The following is a 23,488-nucleotide window of genomic DNA, read 5'->3' on the forward strand; positions in this document are numbered from 1 at the left end:
CGATGCCCGAGGCTGATCACTCATTATTGAGAGTTATGAGAGGTATGCTTATCTTCATATTGAAGTTGAGATGGTTGTCTTGAAAATATCTTCTCACAAATGAGAACCGGTAACTCTGCACTACTGCGTCGCATCGCATTATAAAAGCTTGATGAGTTGGTAAGCATTTATTGAGCCAACCTTGTAAGTGATGAGTCAACCCAAGACAAAAGCTGAACGTAGCCATCACCACAACCACAAGCGTCAGCCTCTCCGTTTGTGAATTCTACTCATTCACTAACCAGATTTCCAACAGTAGAAACCTGCTTTCTAACCCACCTTCATCAACCCTCCCTTTCCTTACTTACACTGTGTACTTCATCTTGAGTGACAAATATCTCCTCTCCCTTCAACCCAAATAGCCACCAATACGTAAACCACCACCCAAAAACATCACCCCTTGACACTTCACCAAACAACACCATGTTACGGCAAAGCTCAAAATTGATAATGCCAAACCCGAAATAACGTACGAATATTGTAACAGCATTCACATACCAACCAACCGAATGCCCTCTTATACTCCCAAAACCAACGTCTCCACTTGAACACCAAAACTCCCGAAACTCCGCTCATAAGCTATCTACTGTTCTTTGGCGTCATGTTCATCAAGGTGCTTACCTACCTCACATCGGTACCTAACCTACCTGCCGTCCGTCACCCATCACAACAAGATCACGATCGAAACACCCACCTTCCCCTAACATGGAGAGCCGTGGCAATATGTTATCCAGGCAGTCATAAGCATAAGCCAGGCAGAGGTGGGCCCAGATCTCCCATGCCATGCCCATCCTCCCTGTCGTCACCCTTCTTTGTTCCATTCTCCCCGATGAGCGATGGCGGCGGCAACAAATGTCAACCGTCCCTTGTCCACAACTGTTAGGGTAGCCCCGCCAGTTCCGGAACGGAGAAACGGGATTTAGAAAATTGTGTTGTGTCCTGTCTCTTGTTGTGGTGGTGGTGTGGTGTGGTCCTCAGTCCGCCGAATGACTCACTCTGGAAGAGCGACCAACCCGGGAAGGAAGGAACCCGGGCCCCGGAATGCCGCCATCGTGATTCGTGACAAACCCAGCTGGTTGGACAAGAAAATTTAGGTAAGAAATCGGTTGACTTTGGAACGCATTGCATTGGGCTTGGAATTTTCCTGGGATCGGACCAGTTAGAAATGCAAAATGGGAACGCGAGAAAAACGCTGCAAAAAACTGGGGACAAAGGGACGCAGCAAGCAACCAGATCGACCCCCGTCGTTACCACACCAACGATCCCATCTCCAAATACATGGTTGTGGCAAGTTGCTCGGTTGCCTGACCGTCGCTCATTTGGGCGCCCAAACAGGGGGTTGATGGTAAGCGCAGGCAGGACACGTCGGAGGCACGATTGCTTCGGTTTTGAGACAGAAAGGTAGCTGCTAGCTCCGATGATTTTGGCTAATAGCATGGTATTTGTGCGGCTGCTAGTCGCGAGTCGGAATGATTTCCTTGAAGAGGATCAAGTCTGTCCGTCTTGGTCCCTTTCAGGGCCCGAAGGTCTCGGTCTTGGTAGAAAACCTACGGCGTTCCTATAAACTCCGTTTGATGCAATAAGCCTCAGGCCTAAATGCAGAGAGAATTGTTCTGGCGGTTGCAAATCGTCAGTCTCGTTGCTAAACGAGAAAAGGCGTTAGCAGCTGTCCAGCTCTCCGCTGCCCAGTGTCCGTCCATTATGCTCCTAATAGTTCCCAACGCCCCCTCTCTCTGCGCCCTCGGACGCGAGATACTGTGTCCTGGTATGTAATAACGACTTAAAAACAGAAAAAGCACGACAAACAACATCGTACACAAAAAAACACCCACCACCGTTCGCCATCAAAAAATGACCAAGATTCCCCGCCTTCGCCTGTCGCCATTTACCCCAAATCCAGGATGTCGCATGCAAAAAACCCCCAGAACACGCTTTTGCCCATTTTCCTTGAGCCATCTCCAAGCCCTCTGCTAGGGACTTGATCTCTTCCGAGAATTACCACTTCTTCTCCCTCTAGCGAGGGACTGACAAAGAAAGAAAGAATGGTGTCACAGCGAAGGGTTTGGTTGATTGATATGATCGTTATGTGCAGTTGGCGTATGAAACGCAAAAATAATAAACAAGGTGTTTGTCGAAACGTGTGGTGTAAAAGAATTACTGCAGAATTCCCTGCCACATCCCTGGACCTCCTGGTCCTCCGACTGCTGGATGAAGCGAAGAGATCATGTACGGCTGAGCCGCCTCGGTTGAGCAACAGACTCTCTTGTGACTTCCTCGAACCATCGACTCGGGCCAGGCACCGGCGTTGGTCGAGTCCATTGAAAGGTATCCACGCACACTCTCCTGCAGCTGGGCATTGTCCATTGAAAAGGTCCGGCTTCGCTTGGTTCCGATTCTGACCGGGGCTGACGAAGAATCGACCGCTTGACGCTGCAACTCTTGAAGGGCCATGGCCGCATCATTCATCTCACGCTGCCTGCACGCATATTGAACATCCAGCGTGCCATCGTAAAAGTCCTTACCCGCCGGGCCGGTGTAAGACTCTGGCGACGCTGTCAGACAATGACCCTCCTCATAGACTTCGGGAACCGAAGCGATGGTGGGCTTCAGGCTCATCCTCTCACTGAACGACCTTCCATACCGGCATCGCGCCTGAGCATCCAATTTGGCTGACGGCGCGCTAACCGAAGAAAGAGACGAGATCGAAGAAGAGCGAGAAAGACGAGAAGAATCCGATACCATTGACTCGGGCGAGGAGGCGGTCGAGACCGAGTTGGCAAGAGATGACCTGCGGGGAAGGTGATTCATGGGAGACGAGGTGACAGCGGGGGGCCACCGATCCAAGGTCTGAGCAACAGACGTGGAGGAGGCTTGGGCCATGGCGAAACCCATTGATGAACTTCTTCCAAGAATGTGGGAAGCAGCACTCACAGCAGGAGTGCTGAATCCACGAGTTTGGGGAGTCATGCGTGGTGTAGGCAACAGGCCTAATGCAGGCGCAAAGCGGCCAGGAACGTATGCTGAAGGAGGACTTGGCTCCATAACGACTGGTGCCAAACGTGGCTTGAGAGCCGCATCCAGATCGCCCCAAGGATTGGCACTCTCAGGGGAGCTGCAGATGGCCTGAATAGATACCTCCCGAGTGGCCCGCAGCCAAGGAGCCAACTCTTCCAAGTTGTCGAGCGAGGGCGTCAGGTTGAGAATAAGCCGTTGAAACTGTTCGCACTGCTGTTCGTAAACGCGCTGTGCTGAGGGGCTGGGAGGTGAAGGAGGCTGGGGTGTGAACTTGAGAACTGATTCAGACCACTTCTTGTAGGTTTCCTCTGTGATGTGCAGGTTCCAGTTCACAGCCAATATGAATGCCATCTCGTTTTGGTTGATCTCGGATGTTTTGAGTCCAGAGATTCTGCTCCAGGCACGGGCCGAGTAGTTGCGATCTTGCAGATACTTGGACGCCAAGATGAGAGCTGCGAGGAACATACGGCGACCACATTGGAGGGCCTGGCATTCTCGGTTGCTGTCGGGCTGTTCCATGGTGAAATCATGGCTCGGAACGTGGGGTCTAATCAGGACAAGGTAGTACAAGGCAACTTGAAGGGTCGAGTAGCTGGTGCGGGACCGGCGCAAAGTTTCTTGAATAAAACTGCGCAGCGGGAGCACAGCACTGCTGCCCACCTCTTTGCAAGCTGGCGATGACGTAGGCCAGATGGCTTCGACCATGTGGGTCGAAGTGTCTAGAACAACATTGTTGAGCATATATCCGTTACATGAAGCAAGCGCATTCCTTACCGACGAGGTTGTCAACGAAATTGACCTTCCGGTCAGCCTGGCGCACGAGCGCAGGGGGACGCCCAGTCCTTGAAGTCGCAGAGTTGGAGGTTCGGCGGGGGTTCTGGCGCAATGGCGCGCATGATTCGGGCTGAGAATACTGTTCATGTTGCTGGCGAACCCAGGGATCGCAGCTCTTGATGACTGGCTCGCAGTAGCTTCCAAAGGAGCTTACTGAGCTCTGAGAAGATGTGGGCGCAATAGAAAAGCAGGATTCGCTGAGTTCGGAGTCCGAAGAGGGTCCGTTGGAGGTATTGTCGTCTGAGTGCTGGGAGGATGCGTCGGACCAGATCGAGGTGGTAGAAGCGGATGCCAACGCGGCTAAGGGTTGGCTGTAAGTGGCATTGTGGAGGGAGGTAAGGGGGTTGATAAATGCGGGGGACAAGTATGTGTCGAGCTTCATCTTGGGTTATGGTGGGTGGAAGTGCTTCCAACAACCTCCAGTCGCCGTCACGCCGTGATTACCGATTAAACCAGTGTGCTGAACAGATCGTGAAATTAACGAGATGCAAGTCCTGCAGCAAATCTTGAAGATTGCTGCCAAACTTTGAATGTCGAAATGGACAGAAGACTCCTAAAACAGGGTGCTAAAGAGAGCCAACTTTTCACGAACGAGCAGACCGGTAGACGGGACGGAGACGGCGACTGGAGTAGAGTTATTTTTCGCAAGAGGCATCGTGTGTGTGTCCCTTCGCTTTGTTGGAGCGAAAGAGCGGTGGTTGAGGCTATATGGCAGCTAGTTGCGTACCATAAGGGGCGGGAGGCGAGGTGTTGTTGATGGTGGTTGGTGTAAGGGTGCAATCGTGTGGATGGCTAACAGCGGGTCGAGACTCGACGATCGGATTCGCAATAGCTGAAGATGCAGGCGTGGTGGACTAGATGGTCCTTGACAGTGGCAGGCTATGCAGGTACCGATCGGCTGTCTCTCTCCAACTGCGGTGCGGCTGCGAGGCCGACGGACTCTTTAAAGTGAGAGTATGGTGATGGCGACGGCCTGAGGAGAGCGGCAATGTGACTCCTATGAAGCGCGTGTCTTCTGGGGCGACCTAAGATAAGCTGCTGGCTACGGGTGGCCCCCCTGGTCTGGATGACTCTTCCCGTTAGATTCAGAGTGGCGAAGGCCTAACCGACTGTTGCCGCTAGGTGAAAACAGGTGGCCCCAACTGGCAGTGTGCCCCCTGGGGTCTGTGTGGTGTGACCTGGCGCTCAGCAACGGAAGCCTGAAAACGGGTCTTTCAGAAGGGCTGTGGCGACTTGGTAGTCACCGGGCTGGTTAAGTTGCCTGTGCAGCTCAAAAGGGGAGGGGAAAAAATGAGTGGTTAGGTAGCGTTCTCGCGAAGCTCCCTCTTTTTCTCGCCTTTGTTCGATAGGCGGCGGATTCCTTGTTCTTTTTTGACGGGATGGTGTGGTGTATACAGTATTGGAGAAACACAGAGCCAGCGGGGTGAGTGTGTGACGGTTGCTGGCTGTTGTTGACGAGAGCGGCGCAGAGGCTGACTCCGCGGGCTGCTGAAGAAAGATGATGAACTCGGTGGAGGAATGTCTGTTGGTCCTATTTTCCTTTGTCGCAGAGTGCAAGCGAATGCCGCGCGAACAAGAGAAAACGTTGCTAGACAAACAGGCAGGCAATCAGGAGAACGGAAAGATACCAGAGAGTAGAGATGTAACAAATTAAATTAAGAGTAGTGAGGAGAGATGGTCCGTCCAGATCTCACAAGCAGACTGCCAAAGAGTCGCTTCTTCCTAGATCTTGAAGTTGAGCATGATGGCTGCTCGATGGGGAAGAGAAGAGAAGGGAGCGTTTTGGCCTGGCTCCTGGGTGCCGAGTAGTTTTGAATGGGACTCCCTAGGGTCACTGGGAGATGCCCACAAGTGCCAACGAATTGCCAAACCGCCAGCAAGCCCGTCGCATGCACAAGACAACCTTGCTCCCCACTTTGTTATGCACGCTCCACCCCTTCACCAACTCCACCCTTCGAATGTTCCCACCTTTTCCATCGACAGCCTGCACGAGCCACTTTGTTCTTCACTCATTCATGGACAGAACTTCCTTTCACGACGCATTCGCACTTTGTCCCCCCTCCTTTCTGGCTGCAGCAAGACGGCAAGCACAATTTGCCAACATCGGTGGCTGTTCCTATGCCCCGTCATCCCCTCCTCTCCCCTTCCCTCGCCGCCATCCTCAGCACATTCAAACACGGAGGAATAATAAACTATGATGTACCCGATCTTATCGCCTAGCGCCATAGTTTACTTCCATTCTCGTGCAGCCAGGCCAACCTAGAGGTCATCATCGCGAGGATTCGAGTGTCCATCATCAGTTCCTAAGTCCAACCCCTCGCCCCTCCTCCCTCTTCACAAGGCCACCAACTCTCTGCGAGACACTCTTGCAGTTTCAACTCGCCCGTAGGAGGGATGAGATGGCATCGCCTATCTCCTGATTGGCTATGTTACTGCATGGCAGAAGGGGGGCGGGAAATCTGGGTTGCAGGAGCGTGGCCAGTTCATCCATCCAAGTTGCTCACAAAGCAGATTACCCCTGTCTAGCGCCTGGACTGTTCTCAAAACAGCTAGCCCGTAACCAAAGGCGCAGGATGCATCATCACTCATCAGCACGGTGTTGATCCTGCCACACAGTCATCATTTCGTTCATTTCTCAACCCTCCGCCTTCATCAAGCTCTTGATCGAGGCAACAACCTCACATCAATGAAGCTTGTGGCATGAGAACAACATCGCGATGGTGACATCTTACAACGTGGATTTGAAATGCTCGGGGCTTTGGTTGATTCACCGCAGTGGAGGGAGTGACCGAGAGGCCTCATGAGTGATGAGTGAGGGAGTCTTGGCTGCGAAACATCGTCGACTCACTTTCACAGCTGAGTTCGGAGTGTTGCACAGCTGACAAGGGTTGGTCGGAACGGCAGTCTCGAACACCACCAAGTCTTTCGCGACCACCGAGAGGTGTGTCAGTGAATGCGACACCCCTCCTTCATGGAGATTTAAATGATGCCCAATATGGGTGAGAAGAGAGGCATCTGTTTTATGATTTGGATGTTCGTAAATCATTCTCTAAGAGACGTAAACCCTGGCATTGCGGTCAGTCATAATTTGGGCCCGCATTTCCTACCATCGACTCGGAAAACTGGATGGTCGGCGACCGGCAATAGACAGAGTCCGTTTCTCGTTGGCCCAGTGCACGCTACGGAGAAACCCTCCAAGGCAGTGACGCATGTTCATGGATCGCTCGCGCTCACAGCCGCATTACCTCCTCATCTGTTCAGTGTCCCTAAATTTGTCTTTGACCAGGCATTTACACAGCTAAACTCCATATCCCGTTAGTAACCTACCCAGCAATCATCTAGGTCCATGATCACATCACAAGTCTAGCCTGTTCTCAAGATTGCTTGAACACTTGCAGCTTATCTGCTACAGTTGCGCAATCGTATCGGTGCTCTCCCGTCCCGTCACTACCGGCGCCCAGACCTTCTAGAATGAAGTCGCTCCACCATGCTACCACCAGGGCATCTCCGGGAGGTCTGGAGACCGTTTCATGCCTCCGGACAGGAATGAAATCTCCAGATATTCAGAAGCCTCGATACGACTTCCCAAGTATGACTCTCTCGGGTCCTGATACAAATGTTTGTCGATCATGTGTTGAGTCCAAAAATGGCCATGTCCTGGGTTCCCCGCAAAAGGCTGTGCTCGGGAGTCTCAAGCCCCATCAATGCCCCCTCACACAGCCAGTCGGGGTACTATGTACATGATCAACCACTTTTTACGACCGAGAAACAGGAATATCGCCTTGTCTGGACGAACGAATGCCACCGCTACCTTGGAGAGTTATGGGCTTCATGATGGCTTCGTTCATCGTGGGTCGCGCAAGTCGGCCGTGTCCACTTACACAGTGTCCACTGGCTGTTGAAGGTGTTGGCTCCCTTTGCCAACCTCAAGATCTGCCTCTCATTCGTCGCCATATATCGCCATATAACCCTCCTCCACTCATAGCTGTACCAAGTGATGCAGTGTTGTCCTGCACACATCACCAAACCCCCGCCGAGACACTCGATGGCCAGACGACCCAGCTCCTTCGTCGACGCCTATCTGCCTTCCATCCAGCGCTGTGTTGGCACAGTTCGCATGGATGGATGGCCTGGACGCGTAGCACAACCCTCAAAGTTTTTCTTTCTATCAGGCCTGACCGCAAGATTTGGCCTTGTCGCACCTCAACCGTTGCCCAATCACAGTGGGAACTAACTTTCACCCCGCCCCTCAAGGCTGTCACCATGACACCAAAAGAGAGTCGTGAAAGTGGCTCGCGATGAGACGCCCGTTCTTGATGCAGAGCAACCCAACGTCCAAGCACTCCACTGCCAGCGCCTTCTCGCAAGGCAGAAGGACCAGGGGGAATCATCACAAGTGTTGCTTTTTCGCACTTCACGCCGTTCTCGGCCATTTGCTTGTTGCGTACGCTGATCACGCCTTCGGCAGGTTTTATCTTTGCTTCAGTTAATGACTGGTTCTCAAGAGGTCGAGACGAGCTGGAAACCTCTGGTTTAGCCCCGCCCAGACTTTCCTCCACCATGACTCAACTCCAAAGATCACAACTTCCTTACCAAAAGTCAACACATGACCGCGATATCGGATCTTTTGTCTCGGTCCCTGTCAACACTAGAGGGCTGATGCGATAATACACTATGGAATCACCGGCACCAGCCGTTCATGTGTATGGAGATCCAACATCTCGGTCGCCGATAGGATGAATTGCTCTCGGCGACATTGTGGAAATCGCGTTGTCGTCAGCTGTTAAGCATCTCACGGGATCAAACCCGCTGCAGAATTCCCATGCTGCTGCTGTTCCCGTCTCCGTGCGGCGGGTTCTTACCGCGCGGCCCAGCGGCTGAGTGTCTTGTGTGATACCCGGTTGGGGGCGCTTGTGAGGCGGTCACAGCTAGCAGATCAGTCTTGTAGGTTGCTGATCTCGAAATCATTCCACATGTGCACATATTGCCATACCTACTCTTACGAGAGCCTTCCCCTGTAGGTTACCTGGACAATAACCACACGGTAACAGTCTAGAGATATTGTCGCGGGCGGCGCCGGGCTGAGTTTACCTGCTTCGGGTGCCTCGAATAACCGCCAAGGCTCAGATCCGACTTGCTCATCATTGTGATGCTCCACACCAAACAGGCTCTCTGATGGAAACACCATGATGGCCAAAGAAGCCTTTCCAAGGCGAAAGACGGGAGAGATCTAAGCTGAAGCTGAAGGGGGGGGCTCCGCAACAATTATTGACTCGGCTGGCCTCGTCCGGGCGACAAGAGTCACCACCTGCAACACTGATCATCCCCTCGACCAAGACCTTCTATTCAGCTCTTTGCCCGGTACTTGGCTTGTCAAAGACAAGCCAATAACACTGCTCGGATTTCCCGAGGCCGGAGAGCAGCACCGTGAATGGGAGGGAGCTAAAGGATGGTGGTGAGTGGTAATTCAAAAGGTTTGAGTCAGCCGCCGACCACGGAGACCGTGAGATGATGATGATATGGAATATTGCTCTTGGCTTTCCACAGGGTCCTCCTCCTCCTGCTCCTCCTGCTCCTCCTCGGCTTCGTCATAAATTTTGAGGCTGAGTATTTGTCAAACAAGTTATGGGGGGAAAACCTTCCCAGTCTGGTGTTGTTGCTGTGTGGTTTGCTTGGGAAAATTGATGCCCCACATTCTTCTCGGTGGTTCGGAACCTGTCATCGTTCATTCGCTCTCTCTCGGCCGAAGGATGACGATCGCGGGGACGGGGATGGGTGAGGGACCCGGTGAACTACCGACCAGCTTTCACATCCACCATCAATTTTCCAAAAAAAAAATGAAAAAAAAAAATACAAAAAAAGGCTTGCATTGCGGACTCACCGATCGCGCTTTGTCTTGCCGAGGGAAATAGTACAATTCAAAAGGACACTGCCGCCTATTTTGGATGGTGGTTGGAGGAAAGAGAGCATGAGATGCGGTTCATCAAACAGGCACAGGCAACAAAAGTGTGGGGCCAAGGCAGCAGTGGGATTTGGGGGTTGGTTCCACTTTTGACCTCGTTCGTACTGCAGAGCAACACCAGTTATTCTTGACCAGAAACTCCGTCGGGAAGATCGGGACAGGTTCAACTATGGGATCTCGGATGTGAGGCTGTTGTCTTGGTTGTATGGTAGCCAACGTGACAACTGGCCTCGACGAGGGCCATGATGAACTACACACATGAGAAATAGGGCTGGAAACCGGAACCAACGGGGAGGCGAATCACAGATAGGGGATTAGATATTACGAACTTGAGCCATCGGAGATTTGAGTCGAAGGGGAAGGTAGGTGATCCTTTAGCAGCAGTTGTGGTACAAGCTAAGTGAGGCAACGCCAAAGGGCAGGTGAGCTACACACCATTACGGGCTTGGTCATCCAACCATCTCTCACGAAAAATTAGCAGTGGGTTTTGCCCACATTTGCCCTTGAGCGTAGGATACGAAGAATGTGGCGGTTGAGAGCCTGTCATTCTCGCTCAATCTTTTAACCTTGATCCCTACCTCCTTGGTTTCTGAGGGGATGGGTATCTCATGTGATTTCAAGCTTTGAAATTCTCACGAGGGGCGCCGAGGGGGGCGTTGAGTATGAGGATGGGAGGGGAAGGAAGGTAAGCCGAAACTTACCGGAGCTGCTGTTGGTGGAATTTTGGCCCGATCGATCGGAAAGCTCTTATTTTCTGGGTTTGGAAAGTGCGAGAGTTTGAACGCGGCGCAGTTGTCTTACGACAATAGTGAGTGAAATTTCGAAGGTGAGGTGAGGGGGGTTAAGGTGAGGTGGGGGAATGGGCTTGCCGTGATTTGCCTCCGTCACTAGAGTGAAGTCACTTGTTCACTTCATTCATCACAGCTAGCTTATTGCCACATCGGAACCTTGCTTGTGATGTGGGATCTTGCCATTCGCGGCGTTGTGCACGTATCTGACCATGAAGGACACGATGGTCACACAGAGGACACATTGACCTGCGGTCAAGCTCGCATACGAGCTCGCATCTGATCGAGCCTTGCTGATGATGATAGCGGGAAGTTGTGAGGATTTCACTTTACACATGAGCAAGAGCCTCATTCGGTGCGGGCTATTTACTTCGTCACAGTCATACAGGTGGCCAGTCACTCGCTCGTGCATAGTTTTTCGTTCACTCAGTCATACAATCTGCCTTCATTCTGTGGCCCTCATGTGTAGGCCTTTCGATCTGGCTTCACTTTTATTTCCCCCATATCTCAACTGCCAGGCATGATAATCACGCTCGAGATATGAGATGACAAGCAGGCAGACAGGCAACAAGGTGAGGCAAGGTGAAGCAAGCTCACCATGAGGCCTCACACAAAACCAGTCACATACTTCATGACGTTTTCAACAGCCCGCCTCAACCCGAGTACGATCACCCTCACACAGACTGCCTCACCTGCCTTGCCCATCTTCCCGCTCTGTGTCCTCCACAACAAACATGCCGGTAGTTCACAACCCCAGCCCTGTGATAATAAACAGGTTACATACCTCTGGCCCCCTACATTGCCCTAGATCGTAGAAACAGCTCGGCAAACATTCTTTGCCTATTGGCTCCCGGTGGAATGACAGCACTCGACCAAGAAGTGATACCCATATCACCTCACACAAACTACCCAGTGATATGGTATGGTATCATGGTGCCACAAACAAACAAACAAACACTCTTTCCATTCGGTAAGAGTGTTATGTATGAGGGGGTCGTAGACAGATCGGCCGCCTTGCCGCTGCTGAGCCGTGGTGGAAACATGGGGGAGGCCATGTTCGTGACCCATACACACTTTACAAGTCGGCAAAGGTAGGGTCAGAGAGGCCAACCATGGGGGCCAAGGCTCATCATTTAGATGGAAATGAGTGTGCTTTGTTGACCGTCAGTCTGAAGGCCATGTATGATGATGTGGTCATCATAAGGCTTTGCCAACAAGACACATAGGCACGTAAGAAGGGTAGATTACTGCACTCAGATGTGAACAAGCCTGTGTTTGGATAAGTATCTAATATTGTAACTCAGAGCTTGTGAGGATGATTCGGTGAAGCTCTGCTAGGGTGGAAACAAATCATGATGATTCTGCAAGGTACCTTAGGTAGCTATGAATCATACCTGCCTCACTCACCCACATCCTCACTTTGTAAGGGGTAGCTACCGGCAGGTGATCCCACAACTAGAATAAACATGTTATCATCCAAAGTACCTTGTGGCTGCTTAAAGTCATCGTGGATATGTTTACTCACTCATGCTTGATCTCCATGTTCTGCTTCCTTGCCCAAGTCATGAACGAGCAGCTACCATCATCAACCCAATGACCAAGAGTTTGATACTCGGGGTAAGTTCGGTTCATCGTAATAAACTTGCATGACATCCACACTTCAATGGAGGTACACCAGACCCCAAAAGAAGTACACCGTTCTTGCTCGCCGTGACCAGCCAAGTAATGATATCGTGCATATGCCCCCCTCACAAGGAACCAAAAGGGGTAGACCGACTCTCATTCCATCCGGCCAGCCAAAAGTGGAAAGAAGCCTAATGCAATGTTACAGATCATCACCCCCCAGACTTGAAACTGCAATAGTGACATTGTTTCGGGACAGTCTTCTCAACACGACATAATCCACAAAGTATAGACCAAGTTACTCGACAATATTTCCCCCTGACCACAACACCTTCCTTACCAGCTCAGAGTCATACCCCCCTATTAGTCTCTGCCAATTCGCCAGCAACATGTAGATACATCAAGGAGGGGTATCCCGCAAGGCATAACCCGCGAGCCCATACCTAGGTGCTCGAAATAGCTTCCCACGATCAGATACCTACCTACCAAGGTAAGATGGAGACAAACACAAGCCCCCGGATGAGTCAAGCTTGTGTGGTCACAAACATTCGCCATCATCACAGTTACTCATGCTTGTATGACGCATACGGCGTAATAAAAAAACACCTACCTATCGCGATTGAAAGTCGTGATCATTATTCACAAGACTTATCACTCCCAGCTGACTGCTGTTGGGTTGTTGGGCACCGACGCCGAGACTCGCTCCTTAACCACGAAAGCTTCAGGCCAAAAGTAGAGTCAAAACAACAATACAAGACGGGGGTGGGGAGGTTGGGGGACTTGACTTATGATTGACGATGAATCATCCCGACAAGGAGTTACAATTGGGCAGCTCAAGGCCAACAAACACCAACCGTCATACCACATGGAGAAAATCTAGGATGGTGTCAGAACTCTAGTCGCCAACAATGTAACAATCATTGCCAGATAGGAGAACAGAACATATCCATTGAGCAAGGTAACTAACTACCGAGGATGTATACGAGCCTCCCAACCCAAACCAGTTCGGCCACCCCAAGACGAAACGCATCCCACCACCCCTTTACTTGAGACAAAGCGATACAATGCAGTGTTCCAATAACAACCAGTGGCGATGTGTCTCCCCTCATGCAGCAATTGATGTTGACACCAACTCAGCATGAGCACCAGCAAGAGAGAAGCTGTTTCTGAAAGCATGGCGATAATCGATGGTCTGGTACTAATCATACAAAACTAAACCACCTATTGGGCCCTTGCTGCATATATTCTGCCACTTTTGATGCTTTTCCCTTTGCAACCATATCCGCCGTTTCAGAAAAAAAAAAGAGGAAAAAGCAATCGCCAAACTAATTAAAAGTGAGAAGTGGTATGCCAGGGCCAAGCTCAACAAACACCAACAACTCGTCTAAGAGGCCATGTAAGTGGAGGCATCAATACCCTCCTTGGGGAACTCACTAGTAAACAGTTAGCAGACAATTCCGGAAGTTGACTAGGAAGGTATTACGTACGGAAGAGCGACCTCAAAGCGTTTCTCAATGGCTTGGAGGACCTCCTTGTCCTGCTCGGTGGTCACGAAGGAGATGGCGAGACCCTTGGTACCGAAACGTCCAGCACGACCGACACGGTGGAGGTAGGAATCGGCATCAGCGGGCATGTCATAGTTGATAGCGAGGTTGATCCGCTCGATATCGATACCACGGCCGAAAACGTCGGTGGCCACGCAGATACGCTTGTTGAACTCCTTGAACTCTTTGTATCTCTTGATACGCTCCTCTTGGCTGACACCGGAGTGGACGGCAATCGAAGGGAAGTTGCACTCGCGGAGGAGCTTATCCAGCTCGGTAGCGCGCAGGGTGCTTTTGACAAAGATGATGACCTGGTTAAACTGGAGGTCGTCCAGGAGCTCGTTCAGCTTACGGTTCTTCTCCCTCTCTTCAAGGGCAAGATAGTACTGCTGTAAGCCGTGGAGCGTCAACTTGGTATCCTCATCGACGTAGTGCTCGGTGGGGTTCTGCATGAACTTCCGGCAAATGGGCTTGATCTCGTCGGACAAAGTGGCCGAAAACATCATCACCTGCTTCTGCTGAGGAGTAGCACGGAAGATCTCCTGCACGTCACGGCGCATGTCTGATAGATCATTAGCGGTTTGGCCCAAAAAAAAAACCACAAATGATAATCGCCTTACCAATCTGATCAAGCATCTTGTCACACTCATCGAGGACGAACATTCTAACACTGCCAAGACGGAGGTGCTTGTCGCGGACAAGGGCGTTCAAGCGGCCAGGTGTGCCGACAATGATGTGGGGGTGGGTATCCTTGTTCTTGAGTATCTCGGCATCCTTCTGGATAGGAGTACCACCGTAGAAGACGCCGGTCTTGATGTCGGGCATGTACTTGCTGAAGCGGTTGTACTCGTTGCGAATCTGGAAGGCCAGCTCACGGGTGTGGCACATAACCAACACGGAGCACTCGCCGGCAACAGGCTCGACCTGCTGGAGGGTCGTGAGGACGAAGACGGCAGTCTTACCGAGACCGGACTTGGCCTGGCAGATGATGTCACCACCAAGCATAGCCTGGGGAATGGTGGTCTGTTGAACTGTAGTCGGGCATCGGATTAGAACTGGATACGCAAATTTGGACAGAACGATGTGTGGGAAGGTTCATCAGAAGCCCGTCCATCGTCGCAGCAAAGACATGTCGACCACTCCTCCTCCTACACCACCAATCTTCTCCTTCCAAACCAAGGTGTGCCCCGAGACCAGCTGAGCGAGATGCGGAAAACGCGACCACCTGTCACGGCAACGACGTTCCCACGCATCCGCGAAAACCACGACCAAAGGCCAATGGATGATGGAGACGGGGGAACAAGGTCCCTTTGTGAAACCTCCCGAAGGAGTTCGAGGTATGGAGCTCGAGTGAGCAATGAAGCAACCTTGTCGCTTTCCAAGCGCCGACTCAACCCAAGCGCGACAGCCGAGGCCATCTATGAGAGGTTTCTCTTGCGCAAGAGCTCATTGGATTTTCCAGAAGCATGGTTTGCCGCTCGGGGGCGACCCCGAGCGGTCTGACGGTCGCATGGTGAAGAGTCACCAGGTGCTTGCGCAAAGCGCGTCGACGGCGCGCCAACCAATAGCTCCATCCGATGATAGTCTTGTTTCAAAAATTGCTCTGCGTAGCTTTGCCTTTGCTTGCGAGATGGACGGACCCGTGATGATAGGAAGGAATAACGGGATGCTGGGGATGAGATTTGGTCACTAACCCTCCGAGGGATGTTCGAAACCGCAATCGGCAATCGCACGGAGAAGTTCAGGCTTCAACAGAAAGTCGCGGAAACCAGTCGAGTGAATACCGACATAGGAACCCTTCTTGTCGACATTTTGGGCAGCAGCAGCATCCGCCTTCTTGCCGTTGGAAGCGGGAGCGGTGGTCTCCTGGTTGAGCTCGTCGTCGGAGTAGTCGATGAGATCCTCCTCAGCAGACATGTTGGCTAGTTATTTGGCGAAAACTGGAAACGGTCGCAAGGCTTGTCGTGAAAACAAAAGAGGCGATGGCGCCAAAAGTCGTCAGAAGAGTCGCGTCTGGTGAAGAAAATAAATCACCGAGTGGAAAGTCGCAAGGTGAGAAGAAAGAGGCGCGCGTTGGTGATGAATACCAAGACTGTCAGATGGCGAGGGGTTGGCGCGTTGATGAGAAGAGGATGTCAGAAAAGGAAGGGAGGGAGCAGAAAGGCGAAAATAAGGTTGGAGGTCAAGCAGCACGCACAGCCTCAAAACCTGACCGCAATCAGCTCTAACCACGAGTGGCTTAGCCAGAGCCGGAAAGGTGCCGCTTGGCCCGTGCACTGGGCGCTGGTGGGGCCAACGGAACCGTCAGAGCACAGGCCACCCTGTGACAGTTCCAATTCACTTTTGATGTCTTTTTGATTCACTTGGCCTTCTTGGCTGGGCAAGCTTTTTCTGTGTCAGTTGACATTCACAAACGATCGTGATAAAAAGAAAAGACAACTCGACCTTCATTCCGATTTCCTTTCATTATGGCAAAGGCAAAAAATGGTGGCGGCGGGGTGCAAAACAAGGCCATCTATTCTCGACTATCATTTCTTCAGCAAGCAGCCGTTTTCCTCTCGACAGCAACTCTGGACGGTGATGGTTCCAATATCTCAGAGCTCAACAGGGATCAAAACCCCCCACTTCAAGGTGCTGGAAGACGTCTAGCCACTGACTTGCGCGCTGTGTCCCTGAAGAGCCGGATTCGATTGAACCCAGCAGTAAAGCAGAGCATCTGCAAGTTCTGTGACTCGGTCCTCATTGACGGGGAGTCTTGCACTTCGGGAATCGAGAACAAGAGTAAGGGAGGTAGGAAGCCATGGGCCGATATTTTGGTTCGCAAGTGCCATGCTTGCGGCAAGGAGAGAAGGTATCCAGTGTGCACCAAGAGGACAAAGAGAAAGACAGAGAGGCCGGTTGCGACCCCCGATGAACCAGACATGATGGACCAAACTGGATGAAGAATTCCGAACTTGAATGTCAGTTTATAATTTCCTCGGGGATGCATTGGCTTGCTCCTTGTAGATGAGGGACATATTCAAGGCCTAGGTGCCATGTCAGACAGCAAAACCGATGAGGAGATGTCGTCTCGAATCCCCAGGTGCCCTCGATATCCTTCAACATGGTCCTCAGAAGCACCAGCATTGGTACTACCCAGGTGATCAGACCAGAAGCTCTCAGCGTTCAAGAACACCAACTTTCCAGTGCCACCGTCAACAAACTGCAAGGCATCGGATATCAGTCGTTCCACCACCAAGCACCTGCTATCATTCGTCTCTATCTACACAGCAGTAACCATGCTGCCCACCAAACAGTCGAGCCACGCGTCTTCTGTCGCCATATGACAGAACCTCATCCCAGCAAACCACCCGCATTGTCTCAGAACCTGCACCTACCCGCCGGTCCTTCAGTTTGGTCCGCCGCCGCCTCCTCCTCCTCCCTGCTGCTGGTTCTGTTGCACCGACTCCTCCCCGAGGACTTTACTCGCGGCCATGAATCTGTGATCCGACAACGACGGGCGGGTGTCTGTCAGTTTCAACCGTATGTAAAGTACACCAAAGCCAAGTAGGGTTACTCACAACCCCGCATGCCAACTTCCCAGTCCGCGCATGGACTCGGCCTGTACGCTGGTCATACGGAGGAGGTTCTCAGTGTCGGCGAGGTTGTTGGAAAGCTGGGCTAGTTGTTGTTGGAGTTGGGCCTGGGTGGTGTTAGTATCAGCATCAAATATCACAATATCAAGGACAGAGAATGTAAACAAACCAGTTGTCTAGCTTTAACAGCCCCCCCAGATGAAGCCATAGACTGGCGTGTTTGTGTGGGGGCGCTGCCGTAGCCTCGTGATGCCATGGTGTGTGCTGTTGTGGACTGATATGCAGGTGGTCTGATGGCTAGGTAGGCAAAGGACGAAAGGAAATAAAGAATTCCAAAGTGGGCCCACCGCTGTATAGCGGGTTACGTTGTGATATTTCAATGTGGGATTTTGTATGGATGGGAATCCCAAGCACGCGTGTTGTTCAGTGATGCGGATGGAACAAAAAGCCCTTAACACGAGAGCGGGGCCGCAGGGCGTTGTCAAACGCGTTTTTGGCGGGGTAGCTTTGGGGGGTTATAGCAGCAACAGCACTGCCTGGGCGATTCAATGCCTTGGACTTACGGAGATAGATAGATGACTTGAGAGAGGCTTCAGTCTGGAGGCTCGGATTTCGACTGAGAGCATACTCAAGATATGCCTCTTGTTTTCGATCTGGAAGAACCCTATCATCCATGACTTCATCACACCTGAGAATTCAGACGAGACACCACACAATGGAATCCCGAGGAGATCATAGCAACTTCCCATGCAGTACTCTTCAACACAGCATAACAACATCAACAAAAACAACGCCCTCTTTGCTCCCGTATCTGCTCCCCCGCCTCATGCCCGTCTCCCGAGGCGGACAACGTCAAGCTAATTCTTAGTTTCCGTGGCATGTTGCTGTTCTATGGCAGCAGCAATTGATCCCCTCAATGATCAGATCATACGCTCAGATCGCTTCGTCGTCAACCAGCCAACCTTGGTGGGATAATGAACCCTTTCAACAGACGTACCGAGCTGGCTCTACACCTACTTGTTGATTAATTTCTGAGTTCCTGAGTGTTTGGAAGCCTCTCGCCACAGGATCAACAGCACCAAACACATATCAACTCAAAATAGCTAGAATCCATGATCAGTATGTGTTTCAATCATCAACATTGTAATGCTTTGTATTTACCATCCAACTTCTTCGGCAAGCCCTTCCTTCCTCCTTTTACTTCTGTGTGTCCACACACTTCCCTCCTCTCCCCCCCGGCCCCTTCTCTGGGTAGGTATTACATCCCTCCTTGAATCAAAGACCCCAAAAGACAAACTACCGCCCTCTGATAGCCCACAACAAAACAATGCTCGTAGCTGCATAATGAATTTACCACCAATAAACATTGCATTATCGTCCTCCCTTTCCCCCTAAAGCACCCACACCGTTGAAACACACAGACAGAAAAAAAAAAGCAACGTCGACCAAAAGGAAAAAAAGTTGTCATATGTACTTTGTCTCTTTCACTCAACTCTCTCTCTTCTTCTCTCTTACACAATTTCAACCCAACCTCCCGCACTCTTCATCATTTCCCCTCCACCTCTCCTCCTCGTTTTTGTACCCCTCTTCACTCTCTTCCTTCCCATCAAAAAATGCGATACTAGAAACACACAAAAGAAAAAGAAGACCAAAACACAAAGAAAAACTAACATTAATTTGATTTTTGTACGCGCGTTCGCCATGTGTGATTGAGAATCTGAGTGTTGTGTGTCAAAAGAAAAAGTCAAAGAATAGTCCAAAAATATTTCCCACTTCTTGCCCTTCCCACAACACGACATACACACACACAACACGGGTTCTCCCGCCACTCCCAACTCTCTAGACCATAGAAAAAATATGTGTGTATAAAACCTGTAATGTTCGTATCATTTCCTAACCCGTGAGAACGAATTCCATCTCGAAGCTTTGCTCCCCTCCCCGTTCCTTTCGCTCGCTTAATATGTTGTTGTTGCAATGTTGTGACTTTGTGTGTCGTGTGTAGATGTTCAACTTCTTCCTCCCGCTCTAGACCAAAACTGTCTTCTTCCCTCCGATCTTCTTGCCTCAGCTCGGCTCGTGGGTTCGTGGGAGGTGACGCAAAGGTGAGGAGCTTATGTGCCCCATTGGATGGGTGCTCCCTCATATCCAACACCAGCCTCTTAACGCACTCCAATCGGAGGACGGGGGCCTAGGCTGCTCTGACTGCTGGCAGCTGATGGCTCTGAATCAAGGTGGGTGGAATCACCACTGCCCGCGCTAGCACTCGCACTACCGGTCAGACTTCGCACAGTTTTAGTCTTTGGCGGTTGGAGGGCGCTCACCCCAGCGTGCTGTTCCACCTGTTGTGGCGCAACCATGTTTCCGTGACCGGGTGGGTATCGGGGCATGGGTTGTCGCACACCATCCGGAGGTGATGGTCTTCCGTTGATTGGCGGTCCAGCATAGCCATTTGGTGGTGATGGTCGTCCCTTGTTGGTCCCGGCACGCACCGATGGGGTGTAGGGGTTTCCTGGAGACTGGCTGGCACGCCGTACGCTGCCATTCATGCCCATAGGTGGGGGCCCTCCCTGATTGTACTGCAATTCATCGAGACGAGCAGCCGTCAGAGAATTGGCCCTCGAACCTGCGTGCATGGCCCCTCGATCCACGTTACCGTAGCGGTTAGACGTAAAGCCCAGCAGAGGATCGTCTAAGATGTTTTCGTGCAAGTTCGAAATGGCGGGTGTCATGACTTGACTTGAACGGTTGCGTCCAAAGCTAGGCCGGAACCTGCTGCGGGTTGACGGTATTGAGTCTGCCTCTGGGTTTTGGCGGAACTGGGCGGCATTGCTAGGCGCTTTCCTATTCTTCTTTGACGTGACGCTCATCATGTCGAAGTTATCAGGATCGATCATGGGGGCCATCGGCGTGGGGTCGAAGTAGTCTTCTCCGTCCTCGTCATCGTCATCGTACATGCCACCCGGAGGGGGCCTTTGTGGTGGTGGCGGCCCTCTTCGGGGGCCGGGGCCAGGTCCGGGTCCAGGTCCAGGTCCGATACCAGCGGCAGCGCGCCTAAGTCTCATCTCCTGCTCCCTTAACGCAAGTTCCCGTTGCCGAAGCTGAAGCTCTCTTTCCCTGATGGCAAGGTCTTGTGGTGAAGTACCAGAATAGCCATTTTCGCTCCCCTCGGGGATATCATCATAGACCACCAAGTGGCTGAACTCTTCCAGATCCGTTCCTTCCATCGAACCTCGCCTCGAGGGCACACGTGAGTTTGGCCCCATTCCATTTGGCGGCATTCCATTAGGCGGACGTCCGTAACCGTTTGGTGGACCTCCGTTCATGGGCGGTGGTGGCCGGCGCATTCCAGGTCCGGGAGGGCCCATTTGCGAAGGAATTCTTGGACGTGGCCGGCCAGGAGGCATACCGTTCCCGTTGGGCATACCGTTCGGCATCGGTCGGGGTGGACCTTGAGACATCCGGGGCAGTGGGGAAGGCGTAGCAGACGGTGAGCCTGGCTGCGCTGGCGCCATTGTGGCGTCACCTTTCGGCCGGTTGCGATTGACCAAGTTGAGATTGTGGAGGATGGCGTAAAGCGTTTCAATCCGGGGAACTGCGACTCCAGTTTCTTGCGACAGCCTCATGGGCGATCCAAGATACGTCTCGATTTCCATGGGACGTCGTGCAATGTAGTCTTGCCACATGATGTTTTCGGCCCCATTTCTGGCAAATTCGTCGATCGTGCTCTGCTTGAATTCAGGAGGGAACTTACAGCCCTGCGCGTCCGCGAGCGCCAACATCTCGTCGATAATGTCGGACACCAGCTTGGCCACCCCAACCTTGTCGAGTAACGCGGCATAGTTGGGCGTTTCGAACAAGACCGTCAGTGGGTGAAATGCAATCGGGCTACAACACAGTTAGTCACCAACTGATATGCCTGCAGCTCATCAGCGTCCCAAGACTTACCCAATAACTCGTTCGTATTGCTGCTGTCGAATATTAGGCGACACCTTGCAATCGACCTGGCCGGTGCTCAAAGTCATGGCCAGAGCCTGTGCCATATCCTCTTGGATCGTGGGCGGAATGTTGGGGTTCTTGTTGGCAGGACCAACCCATAGTTCGGCCGACCCCTTGTGCTCGAATTCGCTTCCGCCAAGTTGGGCCAAGTCAGCGCCGCAAACGAGTGAGAGCACTACGTTTGTCGGGAACCGTTCCTCTATAGCCGATTCGAGTCCGAGTGCGTGGGTTGTGTTCACGAGGATGCAGGTATGTTGAGGCGTCACAACTGAATCGATCACCGAAGCGAGGTCGTAGACATCGGGGAGAGCTTTAATACAGAGGATGACGTAGTCGAAAGCTCCCTCCCTGCGTGTAGCAGCCTCCTCTGGCGTCCGGACGACTGTATATCAATTCCACGTTTTAGCAAATGAAAAACACACTGGTCGGTCGCTGGTGGGGAGCGCTCATCAATGGGGTGGAGCGTAGAAAAAAGAAGTTGCATACCATGACGGGGCTTAAACCGCTCGTTCCCAAAAACGAGAGATCTGGGCGCAGGACCGTTAGCATACACATCATCGCACGCATGCGTCAAGCAAAGAGGTTGGCAGGGCGGCTGCGTGGGTGAGAGGTAGGTGCTTACTTGAACGAGATGCCGTATTGCGACACATGCTCGTAGCCCGTTTTCCACACGAGGGTGACGTCGCAGGCATTAGTCGCTTGGAGCCTCCATGATAAGAAGGCAGAAACCGGATTCCCACCGACTGTGACAACATTCATCAGCTCATAGTCCGACATGTCTGGCTGCTCTGGCTAGAACACATGTGCAGCAATCCGTTGGGCAGTCTGTTCTTTTTGTTTTTCTGGGAAGAGGGTCGGGGGTCGGGGAAAGAAAACGAGTGTGGTGGTGGTGGTGGACAACGGGAAGGGTGTCAGGGGGAAGAAAGCTGGACGAGGGGAGCGCCAGAGAAGCGATGCCCACTCTTTTTGGGCTCCCGTCCCGGGAATTGAGGTGACACTAGGCTGAAGACGGGGATGGGGTGCACAGGAGGGGAATGGAGACAGAGGGACAAGAAACAGGACGAGACGGCGCAGCTCCAATTGCAACTGGCGCCGGTGGATGGGCTACTGACCTGATAGGATCTTGAGTCGGGGTGTCATGGGTGCCATGGTGGAGGCCCGATTCGGGATAGTGGGTAGGTCAAGTTTCGAAGCTGCGAGACCAGCAGCTGTGTCTGGCGGGCAGTGATCGACCAGCAGAACGGGACAAGAGAGCCAGCAGTGTTCTGCGAGCTGTGGTGGTGGTGTGTGTGTACAGGTGTCCCACCAAGCGCGACCAAGTTCCCCTTTGTGGCTGGCTTGTTCTGCGGCTTCCAATCAACAATTTTTGTTTTCTTTTTGGTCTCTCCCGCTGTCGACTTCGAGATCTCGTTTCCGCGGTGGATCTTTAGTTTCTTTTTCCTCTCTCTGCCTTCTCCAATCTCCCCCACACAAGGCGGTCTCACCCACGAGAGGCCCTCTCGGCGCAGACTGTCGCGAAGACACCGGTCGTTCCCGAGATTTCGTCCAACGGGGCTTGCAGATCGGGGACTTGATGATAGAGCGATTGAAAGATATCACACAGACCCTTCGGGTGCTGGCTCAGCAAGCGAACGAGCTCCCCTCGGGCGCAGTAGTTTAGCGGCAGTGACAATTCGACGATCGTACGTGCGCGCTTCGCAGTGGCGCCGGGGGATCTAACTCTTTGGCTAGCTTCAGGCAAATGCAGACGTAGTGCAAAATGTCAAGCGGCGGGCTGGTCTGTACGCCAGCAAACGAGCGTGACGCCTTGACGCCCAGAAGGCCCCGACACAAAATCTAGGGTATTCCTGGGTTTCGATATGGCTGGATTCGGATGTGTGGCTGGCGGCGGCGTGGGCTGCTTGTGACGAAGCCGGTGATGATAGGCCGCAAGAGTTGAAAAGGACCGTCTTTTCCCCCGTCTGTTGCGTGTTGCAGGCCTCGCCGTCTCACACTGTTCTGCTCAAGAAGATGCGGTACAGGATGCGGGATGCGGGATGCTGGGACAGGTATTCTGTAACGAGCGGACGAGCAAAGAGTCGGGGCGGTCTGGGCAACGATCGAACCACGAGC

General features: G+C 52.3%; 7 protein-coding genes across 7 annotated transcripts; 1 reads left to right on the plus strand and 6 right to left on the minus strand.

Annotated features, from left to right (window-relative positions):
* Nucleotides 1-106: 106 nt before the first annotated feature.
* Nucleotides 107-5,944, minus strand: PCL5 (PHO85 cyclin-5). Its single transcript, XM_062942993.1, has 3 exons — nt 3,829-5,944; nt 1,872-3,773; nt 107-1,681 (listed from the first exon to the last, which is right to left on the minus strand). Exons 1-2 carry the CDS (start codon nt 4,268-4,270, stop codon nt 2,194-2,196), a joined length of 2,022 nt encoding a protein of 673 aa, XP_062806043.1. The 5' UTR covers nt 4,271-5,944; the 3' UTR covers nt 107-1,681; nt 1,872-2,193.
* A 1,963-nt stretch (nt 5,945-7,907) lies between these two features.
* QC764_117323 (uncharacterized protein) lies at nt 7,908-8,450 on the minus strand (the record flags this gene model as incomplete). The annotated part of the gene is made up of 1 exon (XM_062942994.1): nt 7,908-8,450. The coding sequence occupies one exon, from the start codon at nt 8,448-8,450 to the stop codon at nt 7,908-7,910; it is 543 nt and encodes a 180-aa protein (XP_062806044.1).
* A 4,735-nt stretch (nt 8,451-13,185) lies between these two features.
* SUB2_1 (Suppressor of the cold-sensitive snRNP biogenesis mutant brr1-1) lies at nt 13,186-14,810 on the minus strand (the record flags this gene model as incomplete). Its single annotated transcript, XM_062940056.1, has 3 exons — nt 13,186-13,694; nt 13,749-14,367; nt 14,426-14,810. 3 exons carry the CDS (start codon nt 14,808-14,810, stop codon nt 13,646-13,648), a joined length of 1,053 nt encoding a protein of 350 aa, XP_062806045.1. The 3' UTR covers nt 13,186-13,645.
* A 684-nt stretch (nt 14,811-15,494) lies between these two features.
* On the minus strand, nt 15,495-15,722 carry SUB2_2 (Suppressor of the cold-sensitive snRNP biogenesis mutant brr1-1; the record flags this gene model as incomplete). Its single annotated transcript, XM_062940057.1, has 1 exon — nt 15,495-15,722. One exon carries the CDS (start codon nt 15,720-15,722, stop codon nt 15,495-15,497), a length of 228 nt encoding a protein of 75 aa, XP_062806046.1.
* A 551-nt stretch (nt 15,723-16,273) lies between these two features.
* QC764_117340 (uncharacterized protein) lies at nt 16,274-16,747 on the plus strand (the record flags this gene model as incomplete). Its single annotated transcript, XM_062942995.1, has 1 exon — nt 16,274-16,747. One exon carries the CDS (start codon nt 16,274-16,276, stop codon nt 16,745-16,747), a length of 474 nt encoding a protein of 157 aa, XP_062806047.1.
* Nucleotides 16,748-17,193: 446 nt separating this feature from the next.
* Nucleotides 17,194-17,820, minus strand: QC764_117343 (uncharacterized protein; the record flags this gene model as incomplete). The annotated part of the gene is made up of 3 exons (XM_062942996.1): nt 17,550-17,820; nt 17,366-17,487; nt 17,194-17,284 (listed from the first exon to the last, which is right to left on the minus strand). The coding sequence occupies exons 1-3, from the start codon at nt 17,634-17,636 to the stop codon at nt 17,194-17,196; spliced, it is 300 nt and encodes a 99-aa protein (XP_062806048.1). The 5' UTR covers nt 17,637-17,820.
* Nucleotides 17,821-18,505: 685 nt separating this feature from the next.
* QC764_117350 (uncharacterized protein) lies at nt 18,506-22,757 on the minus strand. Its single transcript, XM_062942997.1, has 5 exons — nt 22,489-22,757; nt 21,999-22,119; nt 21,863-21,903; nt 21,326-21,758; nt 18,506-21,265 (listed from the first exon to the last, which is right to left on the minus strand). Exons 1-5 carry the CDS (start codon nt 22,523-22,525, stop codon nt 19,540-19,542), a joined length of 2,358 nt encoding a protein of 785 aa, XP_062806049.1. The 5' UTR covers nt 22,526-22,757; the 3' UTR covers nt 18,506-19,539.
* Between the last annotated feature and the right edge of the window lie 731 nt (nt 22,758-23,488).

Source organism: Podospora pseudoanserina, chromosome 1 (genome assembly GCF_035222485.1).
Source record: "Podospora pseudoanserina strain CBS 124.78 chromosome 1, whole genome shotgun sequence".
NCBI lineage: Eukaryota > Fungi > Ascomycota > Sordariomycetes > Sordariales > Podosporaceae > Podospora > Podospora pseudoanserina.

Coding starts and splice junctions, on each gene's coding strand:
- PCL5 (XM_062942993.1), bottom strand. CDS start 4,270: ATGAAGCTCGACACATACTTGTCCCCCGCATTTATCAACCCCCTTACC. Junction 3,774..3,828: donor TTTCGTTGACAACCTCGTCG/GTAAGGAATGCG, acceptor ATGTTGTTCTAG/ACACTTCGACCCACATGGTC.
- QC764_117350 (XM_062942997.1), bottom strand. CDS start 22,525: ATGGCACCCATGACACCCCGACTCAAGATCCTATCAG. Junction 21,904..21,998: donor CAATACGGCATCTCGTTCAA/GTAAGCACCTAC, acceptor TCCTGCGCCCAG/ATCTCTCGTTTTTGGGAACG. Junction 21,266..21,325: donor CAATACGAACGAGTTATTGG/GTAAGTCTTGGG, acceptor ACTGTGTTGTAG/CCCGATTGCATTTCACCCAC.